Genomic DNA, 21,593 nt, shown 5'->3' on the forward strand with positions numbered 1-21,593 from the left:
CACAAAGATAAGGAATTCTTTTGGGTAGCTAAATAGTAGTGTTTTTAAAACGAAAAAGCTCCCCAACACGAGGTCAAACACTCCAGGTTCAGTTTGCAAGCAAATCCCACTAAATTATGAGTTAAATAGACAGCAACTTAAAAAGAGTTCAAGTCATTCCTCTTCCTGACTGAGCTGGGCTGCGGGGTTGTGCAATGGCTCCATTCAAAACAGCAAAGGGCAGCTTCAGTGTCTGTCACCTTCCACACAGTGCAGGCTGGGGGGGCAAAACGTTCCTCCAGTTCAACACAATCCTGACTGCACACTTCACTTTTTTTTAATGTCTGGAAAAACAACTCCCTTCTAGCTGCAGAGAAGGGCAAATGCCACAAGCATTTAAGCACAAGAGCATTTCTAGGACACTTCAGCACTGTCAGCCACTCTGGTCAAAGTATTAAGAGACCTGCCATTTTCATTAAGACATGATAGGATAAATGCAAGGACACTGCAGACAAAACATTAAAGCTTTTAAAACCAATTTTCTTTGGTATCTACATCTTGCAGCCTATTAGTTTTCACAGCCCAAGTTGCAAATAATTCTTGGGCTGAATAATACAAAACAACCATGGACATCTGTCACAACTGTAGGCCACCCCCAAGAAGGGAGGTGTGTATGCAGGCAGAACTTGCAAAACTTGAAGGTAAACTAGCGCTCTCTCATACACATTTTGTGTGGCCACAGAAATTTAATGACAGACATCTGTATAAAAGATTATCCTTTCAAGACTGTTTTTAAACCATGCCATCCTAAGATTAAGCCTAACTGAAACACACTGCTTTGAAGAGTCTGCTTCCTTGAGGCTTTGGCTGAAAGGGAGCACAGTTGTTTTATCCCATTTAACTTAGGTGGTTTTCCTCACCCTTCTTTTGAAAGAGGTTTTGCCATCTCATGAATCTTTCTTGTCTCTTTCTGGTCCTTTAGTTTAAGCCTCCTCTAAAGTGGCAGCTCTCTCTGTCTGCACACATCATCGGTATTTCTACAAAACCCAGAAACTTAACACTCCTTGGAGGGGAAAAGCAGCAAGAAGGAAAGTGCACCTTGTGATTTCTCACAAACTTGTAAAGAGCCTTTCAACCTCAGGTCACTTTTGTGCATGGTGGCTGGCAGAGAGATGAACCCTTTCCTTGGAGGATGGTTAAGGCTCTTCAGACTTTTCAACAATGACCATGTTTACATTTCAGAGATCTCTTGCAAACAGTAAGGTAAATCCCATGGCACTTCCAAACCCAAGAGTACTGACACATGAGTTTTTGCATTGCAGAAGAGCCCTCTGTTTCCCACTTTAAACAATTCTCCTTTGCCAACACCAGAGGGTGAAGCTACAGGTCTGTAGAGACCATATCTGCATGAACAGCTAAACCACAATGCAAGAAATCAAAGAATAAAACCAAATCCTCCCAGGGATTCAAAGTCACGTTTTGCTAAAGAGATCTCTATTCTCCCCAAAAGTTTCTGCTTCTCAGAACACCTGTTTTTATATCCCCTAAAGGGCAAACTTCCCCTGCCTCCAAGCTTTTAAGGATCATATACATTAATTTTACACAGAATTCTTTGGTACTGCCCTGGGAAAAAAGCAGCAAAGTTTCACCTCGATGCAGTTTGCCTTTAGCTGGTACTGGTAATTCTTCACTTGGATCTGTAGCCAGAGATCCTGCAGCAGGGAGTTACAGGCCCACCCCACCCACCCTAAAAGCTACAGAAGACATTTTCAAAATCTTCAGTCCAGCTCTTTGGGGAAGCCAGAAGATGAAAAAAAACAAAACAAAACAAAACAAAACAAAACCTCATCACTGATAAGAGTTATTGCAATCCTCTCTAAACAAAAAAACCCAAAACAAAGCAAAACAACTGTTGACTTCTCCAAAACACACCCTGAATCTCCAAAGCTGTGCTTATTTCTTACTTTTGGAAAAAGGTACCACTTCTGTTCTAACAAAATCAAACGTTATTCCCTTAAAGTCACTCTACGGGGAGGGGCAAAAAACGCTAGTCATTTCAGAAAGAAAGTAAATCAAAAGGGTTTGATTTTCCCTGTTTCAGTGCTCCTTGTAACCTCTTCTGTTTCCTAGATTAGGTGCACTGATAAAAAGAAAGAGTAACTTTTTTCAAATTAATTTAGCTTTCAGGTGAAAAGGGGTAAAAATGAAATTCTCAACAACAGGATACATTAAAGGAAGCCTTGCTTTTTATCTTAACTTTACAATGACCGCACTAAGCCACTAAAACGAACAATTTGGTTTAAACTTAAAGAATTTTTGTGCATTTTCTTCAGCTTCACTTTGTGCTGTTAAATTACTGTGTTTTAGTAAAAAAATACAGAGAAATGCCAAAAAAGATGCAAACTTGCTCTTCCTGGTGAATGACTTCCACCTTCCACTCACTTTCACAAAACGTTCAAAGTTGTCTGGGAACAAGATGCTGTGCTCGCCAGTAAATCAAACACACTGAGGTATAAAAAGGAGAACGGGAAAAAGTTCTCTGCTGCAGCAGCAATAAAAAAAAAAAAAAAAAAAAACACCACAAAAAAAACCCAACAAAAAACCCAAATCAACAACAAATGCCCCTCCCTCCCATGTCCCCTCCCACAGAACTGCAGAATGGTCAAGAACACAAATTCTCTACAAACACCTACTACCATTTTCTCCATTTAAAAAGTTACATAGCGCCTTTCCTGGCTTAGTCTAACAGAACTCACCACACAAACCACCTAATGTGCACAGCAACACTTGTTTGTGCATGAAACCCCATCGGGGGGAAAGAGGTAAAACGTTCTGAACTATGAGTATGTGGGGATAGGGAGGGGGCAAGAAACTGGGGAGGGAAGGGAGGACAATGAGGTAGATAGAATTCAATTTTACAGGCTCACTCCCTGCAGAAAAGGTAAGTACATTCATCTGTAAAAAAATTAAAGATGAGGTAGGTTTGAATTAACGTTGTATTTTTTTCATTTTCTCTTAGAAGAATTTCCCTGAGACAGTTTCTTCCTAATTCAAACACAGATTAGAAGACGAGAATTCGATTGTTTCCAAAGTCGACCACAACAATCATGCCATCAGGGGTGACAGCTATACCTGAAGGGCGGTCCATCTGACCAAAGCCGCTTCCCTGAGTGCCAAATTTGCATAAAAAGCTACCATTGGACTCGAATATCTGCACCCGGTGGTTCCTGGAGTCGGCCACAATGATGCGCCCTTCCTGATCCACGGCCACTCCCTGCGGGCGCAGGAACTGGCCGTTCCCGGTGCCCTCGGAGCCCAGGAAGCGTGCTGACTGGCAATCTGGATGTATGACCAGGAGGCGATGGTTGTTGAAGTCCGTCACTACCAAGTGGCCCTCGTGATTGAATGTCACACCTCTGGGGGAATCAAAGTGCTTCCAGAGTGCCCCTTCGAAGCCATACTTGTTAAGGAACACACCGTCGGGCCCAAACAGCTGAACACGATGGTTCCTCGTGTCAGAGACCAGGATCTTGCCCTCTGCGTTGACAGCCACATCCCATGGATAATTGAATTGCCCGTTCTTTGTTCCTTTCTCCCCAAACTTCAGAATGAACTGCCCCTCAAACGTGAAGATCTGGATGCGATGATTGTCCTTGTCGGCCACGACAATCCTACGCGAAATGTCACAGGCCACGCCGGCAGGGCGATCGAACTGGCCCGGCCGGGAGCCCAGCGTGCCAAACTTGTGATGGAAGGTCCCGCATGGCTTGAACACCTGGATGCGGTTGTTACTGCGGTCGGCGACAATGATGTAGCCCTCTTTGTCGACACTGACCCCCCAGGGGCGGCAGAGCTTGCCGTCGCTGTCTCCCTCGCTGCCGAAGGACAGCCCCGGCAGCCCGATGCCGATGTAGCTGCGCCCAGACTTCACCACCACTTTGAAGGGGCTGTTCTCAATGTGTTGGTTGCACATCATCACGGACACCAGGTGCTCTCCCTCCAGCTGGGGACGGTAGCTGACCAGGTAGGTTCCATTCTGCTGATCGCTGACGTCTGCCCCGAAAAGGTTTCCATCTGGGCCCATGACCACTGCAGAGATCATGTCACCCCCTGAAAGGCGAGGCTCCCCGTCGTGGTCGTAGCCAATCACGGTGAAAGAGGCCACCTTGCCCTGCAGCGCACGCTTGAGACCTTCCCCCGTGGCTTTGGTCAAGGGAGCAAAAGCCCCACTGCTGACAAAGCCCATAGATTTAATGGCCATATACAATGCCTGGTCAGGAGGGGTGAACATGATCCTGTCATCTTCCTGTGGCTGGAGAAGGCCTCTGACGTTCTTCAGCTCCTGCACCTGAGCCAGCATGCGGTCCCGAGCCAGAAGAATATCCATGGTACGACCCTCCTCCAGGACCTGCTGTACAGCACTAATGGTGTTATCCAGCTTGTTTAGGTTCTGACGTAACTTTTCAACTTGCAAGTAGAGTGACTTGGCCTTGACTTGGCGAATCTTTTCCACCTTGTAGGAAACGGGGGAGAGAAAAGCACATTTACATCAGGAAAGACAGACCAGAACACAGATTTCCTCCAGTCTCCCTTCTACATAAAAGCCAGTTGGAGAGTTGTTACGGCATGTTGACACACGGCTGCAGAACAAACACCCAAAAGCCACCATGTAGACAAGAAGAAACAAGGAAAACTAATTACTTATCCAAATTTAGGATTATTAGTCTCTCCCGCCCTCCAGGCAAAACCATACATTCCTACCCTGCAGATCTGCTGCATCAGAGTGACATTTGAAAGCAAGAATCACTTGCTTACTAGTAATTATTTGCTTCCCCAAATGGTATTCTGTTTTCTAGTTGCAAGGTACTTGACAGATCATCCACAGGCACACCTCCATTCAGACCCCAGGGAAGACAGAGGTTACTGCAGCCTCTCAAGAAGAGCAGAGGCTGAGGCTTCACTAACCAGAACTGAGACCAATTTCAGAAGGTGGGATGTTGTCCCACAGAGCTGAGGCTGGGAGTCAGCATCAGCTAGTGCACGTGGGCTCCTGTCATTCCCCTTCGCGCCAGAACTGTTTCCATGTGACTGGATAATAGCAGACATCTATCTCCAGGGATTTTTAGGGTCCAATTATTTTAATAGTTTCTTGTAAATACTGGCGGTCATGCTGAGCTCGTGCTTTAAAACAGGATACTTTGTAAACGTCACTTCAAATAACACAGAAGGTTGCTGCCAGTCCCTGCTTGAGGGACTGAAATTGGTGCAAAAATGGTTGTTTTGTAACTCATCTATATAAGCCTGTGTCTACCTTTACATGTGAAAAAGCACTTTGGACCATCTGACAAAGACACCTGCTTTGTAAAACTAATGTGACATGTACTTTTGCAACAATAAAGCGAAGACATTTCCTGCTGTCTGAATACCTGCTTGGCTGCAGAACAATAACTGAAATGCATTTTAACGAAGGAAGACTCAATGTCTGAACACCCCTTGGTTAGACACTGACTACATAACTTATGTACAAACATGCTGTAAGTTGAGGTATGCAGGTTTTAGCAAACTGTAAAAAAAGAATTAGAGATGCTTCTTCCAATAGATGTCCAAGACAAATTGATCTTGGGTCTCAGCTTAATCCTTAGACTCAGCTCTAGTATACAAAATTGTTTATTAGCATACTTGATCCAAGAGCTTGTTTGACTCAAGTTTGTTTTGCTAAAATAATTTATCACCGTATTTTCTTCTTAAAATAATGTTTTCTAACTTAAAGAGAACTTGCTCTCAGTGCAGATATTCCCAAAAAGTGCATTTGTACAGCACCGTGGGATAAAAAGAGCTTAGTGGCAGCTCTTACTCCTCCTGTACTAGGAATACCTTAAAAGAGAAAGCTGCCAAGCTTCCTGGGGAAGGTTAACAGTGAAAAGTGAACTCATCTCCCTCGATCAAAAACCTCAGAAAAAGCAGCCTTCAGAGTACACTAACTATATAAAGTGCATTTTTAATCTTGCTAGTGACACTTACAAAAGAAAACAAAGCTTCTCTTGCAGGGGATGAGACTCACTGTAGCTAGAGCATTTCTATACAATAAACCTCTATCAGAGTGGTCATTTTGCTGGCAACAGATATTAAACCAGGAAATTACTGTTCCAATTCATGTTGCTGGAGAAGAGGGGAGAAATGCCCTAGCAGAATGGTACTGCTTCTGGGCAGCATGTGCCTTGCCAAGCACACGTATGTGCCATCCTGCCCAGCTCTGCGGTACAGGCAGCAGCCACACAGCACCTGGTTTCCAGCTGCACTCTCTGGTGCCACTGCTTGGTATAGGAGCAGTCTCGGTTTACTCATAAACCTTTCCCATCTTGACCAAACATTATTGCTCCCTTTTAGCACCATAGCAGTCATGGGGTCATTGGACAAGTCAGCTTGACTTGGTGATCCAGAAGTCCTAATCCTACAGCTGAGAGTGTGTTCCTGTTCAATTCTACAAGTGGGATGCAAACGGCCAATCCAAACTAATCTGTGCTAAACAAGCAGAGAAAAGCCATGACCATTAAGTTACTTTTCTGGAATAAGAAACTTGCCTGTTACTTCCTTTCCTCCTCTCAAAATACCACACACTCATTGTGGCTGAAACGAGCCCATCAGTTCAGGATTGTGCAGATATTCTTGCTGGAGAGTACTCTTTTCTTATACTAGTTCCAAAAAAATAATTACAGGGAGGATGCTACCTTGTTTGAGAGTAAAGGTTTTTAGGGATGGGGACAATGAAATTGGTCTCTCAGAATTTCTGCTAGTCTTTCTAAAAAAAAAAAAAAAAAAAAAAAAAAAAAAAAAAAAAAAAAAAGGATGGGATATACAGCTTTGCTCCTGTCCTTTATGAGAAGCAGATCGGGAAACTGATTATACTATGCACCTGATTCTAGAGCAGCACATTAAAGATATTTTGAAGACTTTGTTTATGGAGCAGATCTCTCAGGGCAGCTGCCGGGCCAGCAGGGGGAGCGCCCAGCCCACATGTGGGGCTGCACTGCTCTGAGGATGCAGCAGCCCCTGCAAAAACCCCACCAGCAGTTCCTGTTAAGGAAACCTGCAGTTTTCCTTGGATATCAGAATCTGGCTGTGTAGTAGTTTAAGTATTTTTTCAGTTTGCAAATCACTTGTCAGCAGTACAAACCACAAATGTAAGGGTGCATACCTTCCAGAGCAGCTCACACTCCCGCTCTTCCAAGGCCTTCTTATGTCTAGTGGTCACTACTTTGACTTCAGACTGCACCACCTTCGCTTTCATCTCAACTTGCTCTGCCACAGCCTGGGCCTGTTCAATACTCAGCTAGGGAGAAAAAAAGACAAACACACTTCAGGCTCGACCAAACCAATTAAAAATGCATCAGAGGACTGCTGCTTACATTTCACTACACCTTCAGGTGAAGGCATGAAGTGACAACTCTTAGTTTCTTACTAGGCCTTCACCCATTTCATACACTCCAGCCTAAAAACTGACAGGATTGTTTACATACATCTATTACATGGAGTTTACACCTTCATTGTGCCTTGCACCAACACCACAGCACTAAATTCCCTGTGCAATTCCAGCAAGCAGCTAGTATGGTGAACAAGAGACTAGCACAGAAATTCACACTCCTGTTTTCTTACACGTAGAGAAGCCAATTTTTCTACTCCCTCAAAACGGTTCAGACTGTTGTTGTGTGATGGGTCCGCTCCTAGTAAGAAATGACAGTGTAGGTAATAGACTGCATTGTCTATGTGTCTGAGCTGCACAGAAATACCCCTAACATCACATAAAGTTAATCAATTTTAAAAGAAAAACCCAAAAAAATGGTTATCAGTAAAAAGCATTCATATAGCTATTCACACCTTGGGTAGAGACCAAATTATTTTAACCTTGCAATGCTAGTATTTTAAAAACATTCTGTAGTAGCATTCTGCAGAATGCACACAGAAGGAGCATGTCTCTTTCCCCCCCTCAAATTAAAAATGGTTTCCTCAAAAAATCCTTCCTAAACTACTCCCAAGTTTCACAAAATATTACAGAAAGGGGCATAAAAACAAGACCAGGCAAATCTGAAGGATCACAGTTCCCAGTGGAAAAGGTTCAATAGCAATGGTTAACAATTTTTCAACACTTTTGTCATACAGTGAACCAACAGATGAGCCTGTGAACCTCAAAGAGGTTAAAAAAAGACTAACTTATTAGTCACAAAATTCTAGAACAAAATGATGGCATGTGAAGGTATTCAGCCTAAAAAAGAGGGGTTCTTACCAATTTATACAAATACTTGAAGGGAGGGCACTGAGAGGGCAGAGCCAGGGTCATTCCAGTGGTGCCATGTGACAGGACCAGAGGGAATGGGCACAAACTGAAACAGTGCTTCCCTCTGAACATTAGGAAACACTTTTTTTTCTTCAGAAATGCAGGCTTATTGAAGTCAGCAAAAAAGTAATTTAAAGGCTTTATCATAGATTCAGAACCTTCTGGAAGATACCCTCAGTTTAATTCTACATATGAGGATGTACCAATCTAAGAACTACCTGATGCAACAATCTATTAACTACCCAATGTGACCCAGCATCATCTACAAAGTCAGACAGTACTTTGTCATCTTTCACTCAATAGTGGTTAGTATTTTTGAATTCTCAGTTCAGCAGCTTCTAGTTTATGCCAACAGTTGGAATGCTAAAACATAAAACCTTAAATATAGTGTTATGTGGACATTTTCATTCCAGGTAAGTTATTTTAAGACAACTAGTCTGAATTAGACTTATTCTTTCAGGTCACATAAGAGATCCTTTTCTGAAAGAAAAATGAGACTAACTTGGCCGGGTGATTGCTCTCTGGAGACAAGCTGAAGACAACCCCGAAAAAAATCGGACAAGACAACATTTCTATCTTTGCTCCAAAGAATTCTCCTGCAAACTGTCAGGGAAAACAGGAGTGCTACTTGACAGCCAGCCTGCAGCCCAGGACTCAGTAAGAGGAACAGGTCTTTCAGCTCTTCCTCTTTCATGAGCTCCCAGAGTCACCTTCACTACAGTTTTAACAGGGAATGTCTTCAAACTCATAGACAGCCTACATATCCCAGTCCCACTGGAGGCTGACCTGACCTGCCCTCTCACAAAGTTTCTGGCAGGCGAATTTGACAAAAAAGGAAAGTCTCATTACAACACTTCACGAAGCAGACATGAAGTCACAATTGGCCATGGATTAAGGCTTCATAAAAGCCAGTAAGCCTCAGACCTAGCTGGAAAACGTAACAATACTGTGCCTCTATCTCTTCTTTGCCATTCAAATACAGAACCTGCCCTACTGTAGGGAAAAAGCATGCATTTCTTCCAAAACAGACCTGGATTCCCATCAAGTACAGCAAAACACCTTCCTTCTCTAGCAAAGGGAAAGAGGTATCTCCTTGAGAAGTGTTAGGGAAACTATCCACTCATATTCCAATTTTAACAATGATGTCTGTGAAAGCATAAAAGCCTTGATTCACTTATTTTTGCTTTTTGTACAGCAGTACCAATTTAGAAGCATGATCTACATATATGCATCCCTTTTTATACCTTAGAGATAGGAGCAATCCCAACTTTCCTCATTAACTCCCACTAAAACCAGAGTCCACCTTTCAAGAACTCCATTGCAGCAGGAGAGGTAGCAATTCCCTGTGGATGCTGTGATCTTTCAGCTGTAGGAACCAGTTATGGTAGGGCAAATAACAGTAGCACAAGGTTGTCTACCAACTACACATCTCATCATCTGGATTTATTTTTACCTGCCCAAGTATGAACAGCTCAGATCAGTGGGGGATGCCCAAAATGCTAAGACTCTAATATCCAGGATACTGGTGAAGTTTTGGTAAAATTCAGAGGATCCTGCACTCTGCCCAAATAAGCTAGAACAGCCTAGGAAGGCTGACAGCATCAGACATGCATAGTTATGATGGGGGGAACAGCAATAGGCAAGTTATCTACATCTGAAGCAAAAGCCAAGAGCATTAAGCACAACTTTTGGGATTCTTCTTCACATGGAAAGCCCTTGTTCACTTTGATTACTCTAAGATGTCAGAATTCTGCCACGAAAACTCACTCCTGCTGTTCTGCAGGCATTTCCTGTGCGGAACTTAGAGAGGTCAGCTTTTTAGGAAGCATGTTAAGCAGTAGCATTTCTTGTTCTGTTCAGACACCACATAATCTTTTTAACAACAAATACTTGTAAAGAAAAACAGCTTTTATGATGCTCTCTCCTCATGGTATGTCATAATTTTTCCAGCGCTAGTCAATTAGATGGTCAACCAGTTCACACACTTGGGAGACAGAAGACAAGGCCTGTGTTTAGCCAAGAATTATGCTGGGTTACTGAATTTGAGATGGAGAGCAACTGTTTTGTTTCCTGCTGTTGGACAATGCAGTACATAATTTAGTTGCTGCTGTACCTCTCCACTTCTGGCTTCTCACGGGTCTGAAGATGGCCAACACCACTCCCCATTCTATTAGAGATGTCACCAGTGCCTTGTGTTTGTTAAAAACAAGTAAAGGACTTTGCAGTGTATCTTTAAAACTGGTACTTTGAATTCCTCAAGAGCAAAATTGAAGTGCAACAGTCCTTGTGCAGGTGATACATTCCAGAGGGCCACCACACCAGGAAACTGCACACATAGCTTCCAGTGAGGCAGACAAACATGAAGGAAAGCAATGCAGACATCCATCACTAGCTATTGCTAGCAGTGCATTTCGGTTTTGAGTAAAAGGTGAAGGGCAAAGTCGTATTGGAAACTGGGCGTCCTTTGCAAGCTCTCTTTAGGTGGACACCTCTGTGAACTCCCTTTTATGTACATTTCACCACCTGAGGGAAAAACTAGTCATGATCTTGCTACAGTGGCTACAGCAACTGATGGTGCAAAACGAACCTATGAGGAAACGTGCAAGAGTCAGAAGTAGCAAGGTAGCAGCATTACAGAACTTGGCCATGCTTCAGGATATCTGCGCTGACTACAGAGGTGCCCAAATCAGGACTTGTCATTTTGTAGAATGGTAGCACTCAGCAATTTTTTGTATTTCCTGTCTTCTGTTGAAGAGTAGGAACTAGAGCCTCAAGTTATAAAAAACTTTATCTATAATTCCATGTTAACTTAAATATTCCTATGGAATATTCAATGTTCTAGACTCCCAAGTTTTCACTAGTGCTGCTTTTTTAAGCGAAAAAAAAAAATGATCAAAAGCATACAATTCTCTGGGAGAAAGAAAAACTGCTACAAAGCTTGTGTTCTGAAGGGCAACTACAGAGGTGCTGATGCCCTCACTGCATGGTTTCCGCTGTCTGATACTCAAATTAAATCAATATGTCCACAGCTAGGTCCACACAGCACACAGATATTTTAAGATGCTAACTCAGCTCTCTGAAACAGCAGGGTCTGATAATCCAGATGCTGAACCATGTTGTTAGATGCATGTTACACCAATTCAGTCCAGGAATTTATCCAACTGAACCAACTGCAGCCCAGCACACCACAGTGGCAGCACCATGAGATGCATAAAGGCTGCTCATGGTAACTGTACTGCAACACATCAATGCTTGCTTGCATGAACATATTTGAAAAGGTCTCTAGGATTTTTTTATTCCATCCATCCATCCAAAGATGGGAGGGAGGTATAATTTTGCAGGCATTAATTTCGATATTTAAGTTTCCCAATCTCAAGTTTTCCAATGAAGGTGCAAACCCTCTGGAGAGAAAATTCAAACTTAAAAGCAAATTTTGGTTCTACTGAGGAATTCTTCAGTATTTCAGGGGTGAATGGATCACAGGTATTGAATAAAGAATATTAAACATACACTTTCCTACCTCAGTATGGAGAATTTATGCTTTAACCATTAAGGAACTTAAGACTAAGTTAACCCTACTTAGCGGGGAAAAAGCAGCTGAGATGCTTCTTCTCTGACAAACTCCTCTTTGGCTTTTACAAGCATAGTAAATACAAAAAGTCCTGAAGGAAACTTTTTGGTATGTCTCAAGTAAGCCCTCTTCCATCAAACGGAAGGTGTTCCAGCCATAAGTGGTTCATTTTCAGTTCCTTAAGGTCACAAAAAGATACAGTGGGCTTGTTTCACTGAACTTTTCCAGTTACTTATCACTGTTTCAAAGTAGGATAAAACAACCAAGACATAACAGTTCACTTTCTCCAGCATCAAGAACTGGATACAAACTCCCTAATGTTCTTACACTAGAAAAATGAACTGTAAGGCCCTACACAGTCACAGTGAAAGGTACTACAACTAGCAACTTTAGTAGTGAATTTGCAGTAATACTGGTGCAGCCATAGTACAAATCACAGTAGCTGGACCAATTTAAAGACTTCAGTCTAATGCGTGTAAAACACTAAAACATTCTCACTTGAAGTTCCTCACAAAGGTAATTTTAAAAGAAGCTTTGATGGAGGGAGGGCTAGAGGCCAGGTCAACTCATGCCAGATACAACTAAACAATCACTTTGGTTTGTACTGCAAGGACAGACTTTTTGCCTACAGTTCTAGGCAGAACAGTAGTTTTGGACGGTGACACGTGTCAAATGCATCTTCCCCAATAATCATCTGCTTATATGCTGCACTGAGGAACTCACTGAAATACCACACAAAACAGTAACTACAAGTACAAAGAAAATCAGCCTCTTGACATAAATCCCAGCTTTAGAAAAAGCACAGTTGACTCCATTTTGTTGACAAAGCTTCATTTCTGATTCTCAAACCTGCGAGCTTGACTTCAAAGCCATCAACAAGGCTGCCTGAGCTAACTCAATGTGACAACCCCAAAACGATCCCTTGCAGCATAGCAGTGCCATCCTTCTCAGGTATCGACCTCCCAGCAGCACAGATCCATATGGCAACCCACAGGGAAGCTCCCACTGAAGGGCAGAGGCTCAGGGCAATAGATCAGCTTCCTCCTCTGGCGAGTTCCTTACAGTAACCCCTCACCCCTCATAAAGGTGTTAATCTATTTCATACCACTTCCCCCACAAATTTGGGAGGGAAGCTCCTACGCCTTTCATGACAGTAGATAAGAGAGCAGCTCCTGCTGTGTTCTGCACATGGCCAGTCTCACTGGTGAGGTGGGGCAGTGAGAAGCTTGCATGGTCAAACACCCCAGCAAAACCAACTACAGGCTCAGCTGAGAAAGAATTTGTTTTCCAATAAACCCACTTTTTAAGACATCTGAGATGAATAAATTAAAATGTATTTTAACATGTCCACCTGGAAACTGACCCTAAATGAACAGGAGCACTCAGTGCTTTACTGTTATGCAAGTGCATTAGATTACATGCATACATACATACATATATACAGTTACACACATATAGATGTATTTTAAGAACGTGACATTTTGAAGAAGCCATCTATCTTTCATCATAACAGATTTACGTTCAGTTTGTGACCTAGTCCTTGGAAAAAATTCTGAAAGAAGACAGCTAAGTGTGCACTTTCATGAGGTAAAACAAGGCAGCGAGACACGCTCCCCATGTAGAAAGGCAGCAGTCTTGATTCCTCCCACACCATTTATCCAGTGTCAACTTTGGCTTTCACATCACCCTGTGAATCAATCTGAGTCTCTGAAAAGACTGGAAAAGTATCCCAGCTAGGAGTATAGCTTTCCACTGAAATAAGGAAGAGTCCTACCAGCAACCGCGTTGGATGTTTCTGCTCCATTCCCTGGCACCATCAACAGTCCTTGTAGCACTGCAGTCAACCAGCCAGGGAGCTGACCCAGCCAAAAAGTAAACCCACAGAAAGTCTATCCTTTCAGCTGGATTAGTTCACCACACAGGCACAAGTTCTCATGTTAGAGACAGGCTTAGAAATGCAGGCCAGGACCATCATAGCACAAGGAAGCAGGGAAAGCTGTCCATTGCTGCAGAAACTTCAAAAACAAAGTAAACCTCTTGCTCTTAGGCTTGCTATTTCTTGCAGAGGACTTCAACTTCCTTGAAAAGTGAGGTTTGGACTCTTCTGGAGTGACAGACTACATCAGGCTTCACTGGATCAAGAGGCTGAAATGTATCCCAACTCATAGCACTTTTTTTAAGTCTGAAAAACAATCTTTCCTCCAAAGCCACAGGAAGAGCTTAAATAAACATTTCTTCCTAAAAGCCTTCAACTTTGGTTAACCAGATACTCTCCAGCCAGTTGACTCATGGCTTGATTTCCTCTCTCCTGCAACGCCCTTCAAATTCCACCTTTTCCCATTTACTCTCAACTACCCCTCCTCATCCACCCTCAACATCTCCTGTCAGGGGAGCTATCACTTTCAGAGCCTATTAAGAATCAGTATGAATCAGTCTCACTAAGAAGTGCTACTACAAGGTATTACTTTGCAAGCCTCTTAGAGCTCCAGTCTTGTGTTCCTTATATTACAGTTTGTACTGGCATTTAATTCTATTCCCATACTCTTAAGAAAACCACTCAAGCAAATTTCTTTCAATTTAGAGACTAGTTATTTTAGACTTTGTTTTAAATTCATGTTGACGTGCTATCTCTTCCCTAGGATAAACATATAGCCATACTGTCCCCCAAGAACAAGGAAAGCTCTGCTCCATGAAAACTTTTGAGTTGAGCACCTGTTTTTAACAGCATCACATGTTCTTCTAGTTGCTGCTGATGTTGCTCCAGGAGTAGCTGGCTTGAGCTGAACAATCTTCCCATTCCTCCACAAGTACAAACAGATTTCCAACCCCATCAGCTTTCTCACTGATCTGTTTGCTCACTACCCTTCTTCTGTGCCGTGCTCCAGGTTAAAAACACCACTAAACTAATGAAACAACTCAGCTCTTGAAAACATGGTTCATTTTACAGATCTTTACACAAGCTGCTCAGGTAATGCTTCCAAGACAGCCTCTTAACCTGGATGGGCTGTAGCCAGACCAGGGCAAAGCTGCACAAGCTAAGTTCAGTAGAGCTGCTTGTTCGAGTTACATGAGCATAGCCTGTGCCATGCAACTTTTACCTGCACCATCAAGTAACAATCAGCTGACCACAATGGCAGGAGCCTTCAGCTTAAAAGCCAGAGAAAAAAAGAGGAGGAATGAGAAAAGTGAACTCAGTGGGAACAAAATCAGGCACAAAAGCATTTATGCAATAGTAGCAGAGTGGTGCTCCATGATCTCCTGCTAGTTTCTACTCCAAAAAACAGTTCTTAGATGATTTAGCTGCACCAGTTAGATGATTAAGAGCCCTGAAGGTCAAAAGCAGTAATTTAATTACTAACAGGCAAGCCCTTGTCTAGGACAGGCTGGAGAAATTCAAAACACTGCACCAGTGATGGTCTTTAAACTAGTATAATTTCTTCCTTGTCAATTTGGGGATGTGTGAAACATTTCAGTATGGATACTGCTGAAGAGCTTTATAACCTAGTTTAAAACAAATCTTGGAAGATGCTATGTTTTCCAGGATTCTGTCTGAAGGTGGAGTTTAAAGTTAGCCATCCAGCTCCAAAAACTTGGTGTTTACTATGCTGATGTAACAAATTAACATCAGAAGCAGAGGGGAGCTGTCAACTGTTTACTATCTATACCAATATAAACTATTATCATTCCACTGGTGCAAAGACTTAATGAGGGACTAATTATTTGTTCTTGTCTCACAGAAGAAGTTTAATTCCCTCATTTACTCGAAACAAGCAGCAGAGGAAGGACAATGAGCTTCTAATTTTTTATTTTAATTATTTTAATTAAATTAATTAACATTATTTTAATTTTAATTATTGTTATTTTAATTATTGTTTGTACCCTGCATGTGCCTGGAAAGCTCACCCAATTCACAAAGTAACTTTACTCCTTATCCATGACATTCTATAAATGTTTACTCAAAAAAACCAAAAAAACTTCGTAGTTAAAGCACATAGTGTTGAGTTTTGCAATACCAAACTCAAATTCGGAACATGACACTAACAAAACCACGTGGCAGGAGGTATGGAGTGAAGCTTCCCACTATGCTCTCTCTCCCCACCCAAAGTCTCCCTATTGACAAAACTACTGCTAATACCATAGCAAACCTACCACTAGGTATACTCAGCAAAAGTAAGCATCTACATATCACTGCAGTTTAGTTCCCTATGAAAATTCCTTCTCTAGTTTGAAGCACTGTGCTACCTTCTGTCCAGTTGTTGCCAGGTATTTCTATTTGCGCTATAAAACACAGCTGAGGTAGAACACAGTAGCAGGCAGAATGTGCATCTCTGTGTGCAGAGCAATCCTCACATGGAGACAGCTCTAGATCCTCTGCACACACAGGTTAAGAAATTTCACACTAATCCAGCAGCTGATTAGTATTTTATATTTGGTGGCAACCCTGGAGACAAGAAGATCCAAAGGTAGGTAGAGTGCTAGGTGCTATACAGACAGGATGATGCCCAAAGTCTCAGTCGTAAAAACAAAACCAGGTTTGGCACTGCTATACAAGATCTGAGCTTTCTTGAAATGCTTCACACTCAAGTGCGTTTGTACAGAGCTTCATATATATTGTGATTTACATCACAGGATTATGCTGCAAGAATGCAAAACTATATAGCAGCACTTTATTTTCAGCTCCACCGCCACTTCTGTCAGAGATCTGAGAAAACAGAAGGGGTGAGAAGACTGACAGCAGAAGCAGAAAGCTTTTTGCCTTGACACCTTGCCCTGTAACAGACAAGCTGGGGGGGGGGGGAGGGGGGAGAAGAAGGAGGGGGAAATAAAGTACTTAAGTTGGGAGTATCTTACTTGAATAGCCTGTCGTCCTTGCTGAGCATCTGCCAGGAGCTGAATGGTGAGAGTCCTGGAATCCTGTAGGGCGTCTTGGAGGTAGATAAAGCTGTGACCCACATGTCGTCCCATGGTACATTCCCGACATATGGGGACAGAACAGGTATCACAGTAGAAATGCAGTACCTAGAAGGAAAAACAGAGATATTTCTCACTACATAAAAGCAGAATTAAAAAGAAAACAGAGCCAGGATGTTTAAAAAAAAATATCCAAAAGCTCAACTATAGAGGAGATGGTTAGAGGCAGTAGCAATAGGCAAAGACTTCACAATAGTTTCTCCACAGAGGAAGAGCTATCCTTCCCAGTAAACTCCAAACCATGCCCTAACAGTTAGATGGAAGTGTCATTGTTTTCTTTGCAATACAATACTAGGAAGAGTGTCCACATCAGCTCCTCTTTAAGAGCGGAAGCCATCTGCCAACACTTACAGATTGGAGATGGCATCTATGGCAAGTTTCAGGTGAAGACTTTTCCTGCAAATACAAACACCACATTCTCTTAAGTGAGCCATTCAATAATCAATACACTGGAGAACTGCAACACCAGCACACCCACTCCTCACAAGGGGAAAACAAACCATGCATGCTAAAAACCATCCTCTCATTTCAAAATATGCAAATTCCTTATGTTCAGGACAGCAACAATGTTCGGCAAAACTCTCCCCTGCCACTCCCAACAACAAAGCAAAAAACCTTTGCTATGACAGTGTTTTCTATGCTAGTGATGCTTGAGCTGGAAAACAAGACTGGAACTTTATCATGCCCATCAGAGCATTTGAATGCTACAGTGACCTGTGGGTAACCACTAAATCTCCGTTCTGTTCACAAAGCACTTCCAAACCCTATATTCAAATCACAATCTTACACCAAGATGTTAGCCTAGAAAGCTGGAGCCATTCATCACCCGTAGCCGCTCCCATTCCATCCACTAGAGGGAAGTAACACACAGAAATAGCAACTTTCGTGGAAGAGTGTTTTCTTAGAGGGGAGCAGAAATCAGCTGTCTTAGTTTTTGTTTCTGAAGATGCAAATGAAGGAGCACAACAGTCCAACACAAGAAAGTTCTGTATTCAAGTCTTACTCTTAACTACATACACTACTTTTCTTAGAGTGTAATAATAATAACAGAAAATCTGTATTACCATGGAAGAAGAGTACAATGGCACGAGGTTTCATACCATGAACAACTTTTTCATCACCAGATATTTGAAGCCTACCTCACAGAAAGGAGCAAGAGTAGAACAAAGATTGGACAAGTGTTTGATATGCCTGTCTTCTCCCAGCTGTCATCCAGTCACTCCCGACTCCAGCTAACAGCTCGTGATATGGTGCATAACATCCCCCTTTCCCTTCTCCCTCAAAAGCAAGGGGAAGGACAGGACAGGTGATTCCCTTGGATTGCCTGAGCTGCATAAAGTGACATTTTAAGCTCCTTTAAGCACAACAGCTGAAGTGGTATACGGATTAATTTCTCAAAGGGGTATGTGTGTGTTCGTGCGCACATGTCAGATTTTACTAAAATCTGCCCTTTTCTTTTGAAACTAAGTTTTGCTGCAGGGAAACTGCAACAGACTTATATTTGCTTCTGTTCAAACACTAAATCCTCAAGCAGCGTCTCAGACTCCCATTTTTGTAAGTGAAAAAATGCCTTAGCTCTGAAATGCATTGTTCAAACACATCATCCTCCTCAGCTAGAGGGATCCTTGTCCTTACACTGCAGTTGTCTAAATATGTATACAACGTTCACTTGCACGTACAGTTCTGTCATTTTTCTGTTGAAATTACAGGGAATGTTTATTACATGTTGCTAAATAACTCCACTTAAACAACTGAGAAGTTGAGAGAGAGAATGAAAACCAAGACAAGGTATCAAGTTAAGTCATATGAATCTGATATACTTTAAAAACATACAGCAGGGATTTGGGGCCTCAGTCAAGCAGAGCAGCTGAAAGGAAAATGGTGACCATATGAACAGAAGACCAGAAGCAAGTTAGATCTGTTACTAGTCCTCCACAACAGTCAATACCAGAAGGAAAAGCTCAGTCCACTCCTGCTACAAGGTAACAACTTCCACTGGGTAAAAGAGTCACCCAGCCTTTCAAGCCAAAGAAAAAACCAAGCTTAAACTGTTCAGTTACCTCTTGCCACCCACCAAAATGTGGCAGGAAACATCACTCCTGAATTTAGAATGAAGAGTGACGAGCCATATTCTCATTTTGGAAGATTACACAGGACACAGCGGGGGAAGGTCTTGGGTAAATACTACAGAGCCATTGATAAGGCCTTACTTGTTTCTTAGTCAAACAAACAAAAAAGGTAAAAACAACCTAGATTTAAAACTGAGAGCAAAAGAGTTAGCAGACTTGGGCAAAAAGCAGTACATAGTGCTGTAATGATCTCCGTCATTACACTTTACCTTAAGTACACAGAGGAGACAAGCATGAACGCACAATCCCTAGTGTTCTCCGTGGGGAGGGAAGCTAGCCAGAGAACTGAAGGAGTCAGCCAGCTTCAAGATGAACTAGAAACTCCCCAGAAACTCCTTTCTGGACACAAAGACTACAACAGAACTCCCAAAGTTGGCAGGGCTACAAGGGCAGTTCTCCTCCTGTGGTCAGTCTCACACACACGTCAGCAGCACCCAGCAGGCTGTACATCAGCTCTACCCAGCAAAGGGAGCATGCTCCCAGAGAATAAAGCTGTGAAGTCCTCAGCTGTGCAGGGCACAACAGTGAGGGGGGAGGGCTGTGCCAGCTGGGCTGACAGGGCTTGGGCACAGCATCCAACCCGCCCGTGCTTGCAGCCACAGCCAGGAGTTTATTGTTAAGCTCAAGCCTGCTCACATCCCAGTCCCTAGGTCATGGCCACAAAGGTCACGTACTGCTAGATTAAGTTTCTATGCCTGTTTCTAAATAGAGTGGGGTCAGGGGGAGCCAGATCTCCCCTTTCCCCCCCATCCCTCAAACAAGCAACTCCCTGGAAAAAAAATTCATACTGAGGATAGGTGTAGGACAATGCACAGTTGTGTTCTCCTTTCAGAACTGATACACACAGAGCGCACCTAAAGCACTGGCAGAGCCCCTCTTCCAGTTTCAGCAATGGGAAACGGCCACCCCACATTTCAGTTCACTGTTATTGTAGCATTGTAATGCTCCTTTCTTTGCTCATTATAGGACAAATAATAAGACTGGTCTGAAATAGGCAGGAGTAGTAGGAGAGAAGGGAAGAGTAACACTAAGTCTTCCTTAGTGGACACATCAGCTTACACTCAGGTAAAAAAAAAAATCCCACACCACCACCAAAAAACCCCAAAACCCCCACCAAAACAAAAAAGCAAAGCAGTACCTATAGGAAATTTTTAGGACTTTTCCCCCCTCTGAAGAGGCAGAGCATGATCCATCAAGCTGAAAATTAACTATTGTCCTGTTAATTTCACTATTTACCCAAAGATAGGAAAAACTGGTTTATAAGCAAACACCTTCAAACATTGCTGGTTTTTCCAAACCACACTAATGTTCTGATGGGCAGCAAAGAAAGCAGTATGAAAGCAGAGATTTTTCATTTCAAAGAAATTTATAATCTGTGTAAATTGCATTTAATTAATTGTTTCTTTCTGTAGTAATTAACAAGTAATTAAGTACAAACAACACTTTTAAGACAAAAACTGGTGCCCTACAACACCCTATCCAGTAAGGGGAAAATGATTAATAAGCAAGTTTAGGAGCTTTTATTTCTTTTTTAAAACTGTTACACTGCATTAATTAGTATTTTAGAATTTCCACCAGAATTAAATGAAGAGAGAAATCAGAAGGAAGGGGAGACTAGTTTTATAGATAGTTAAAAGTGATTTATTTTAAAATAAATCAGCTATGGGTTGATTATTTCCCAAACAGGAAATATTTCCTGAATTGGTGGCATACAATTTTAGACACAAAACAATAAAGGGAGCCTACTTCAATTTAAACAGAATCAGTGAACCATGTTACAGGGCTATTCATCTTTTACAGCCACAGCAGCCCAAGAAATACAACAGCAAGGCCATAAATGTGATTGCTTCAGGAAAGGCTGTACAGTGCACCGTAAAAACATTTTACAACAGCAGGAATTCCTGGGTGTCGCTCTCCCCATTTTTTGGTCCATCTGCTTTCAAAGGGGGCAGGGGGATGGGCGGAGATGTTGTTAAACGTCCCCCGGGACTGCACAGCAATCAATCATCATCTGATGAATGGCCACTAAAGTTAAACCCTGACCCCACTCCACAATTCCCACACCAGCCCTTCTCTCCTTACTGCTGACCAGCTTCCAGCGTGTCCCGTCCCCCCCCCCCCCCCCACCTTCCAGCAGCCCTCACCAAAATTTCCCAAATACCAAGCCCAGACAAAAGCAATGGAATGTAGTAGGCACCATGACAGAGGAGAATTCAGCAGAAACAGCATCTGAGGAGGCTTATCCTTACACTGTGTTTAAATAAATGCTCTCTCTGCAATACTCACAGTGCCGTCTCCTCCCAGCTTGCAAACACATCATTTCTCTCATTTTCAGAGCACGTGTGCATGCAAATGGACAATAAAGCATGGGGAATCTAATCACGTTCAAAATTTGTTTTCTGCCATGACATTTCAGTATCTTGCAAGGATTTTATTTAAGCCTACAGTGTTAAGAATTTGTACAAGGCAGCAGCACACAAGGCCACCTTATTCTTAAAATGCAAGTCTGATGCTCTAAAAATCTACCCTTTTACCTTAACCAACAATAAAAAACGTCTACAGACAAAACAGTAGCCTCTTAGTTTCTACATTTGGAAGAGTTTCAGTATGG

At 42.5% G+C, this 21,593-nt stretch overlaps 1 protein-coding gene across 1 annotated transcript in view; it reads right to left on the bottom strand.

Moving 5' to 3' along the window:
• Positions 1-3,040: 3,040 nt before the first annotated feature.
• The window catches only part of TRIM71 (tripartite motif containing 71), a gene marked incomplete at its 3' end in the record, with an annotated part of 54,963 nt that continues 36,410 nt past the window's right edge, over positions 3,041-21,593 (bottom strand). The window contains exons 2-4 of the mRNA XM_082277342.1: positions 16,734-16,901; positions 7,175-7,309; positions 3,041-4,492 (exon numbers count right to left, since the gene is read on the bottom strand). Of these exons, the coding sequence (XP_082133468.1) occupies positions 3,041-4,492; positions 7,175-7,309; positions 16,734-16,901 (1,755 nt within the window). The remainder of the gene's footprint in view (positions 4,493-7,174; positions 7,310-16,733; positions 16,902-21,593) is intronic.

The sequence above is a fragment of the Coloeus monedula genome (genome assembly GCF_965178545.1).
Source record: "Coloeus monedula genome assembly, chromosome: 1".
Taxonomy (NCBI): domain Eukaryota; kingdom Metazoa; phylum Chordata; class Aves; order Passeriformes; family Corvidae; genus Coloeus; species Coloeus monedula.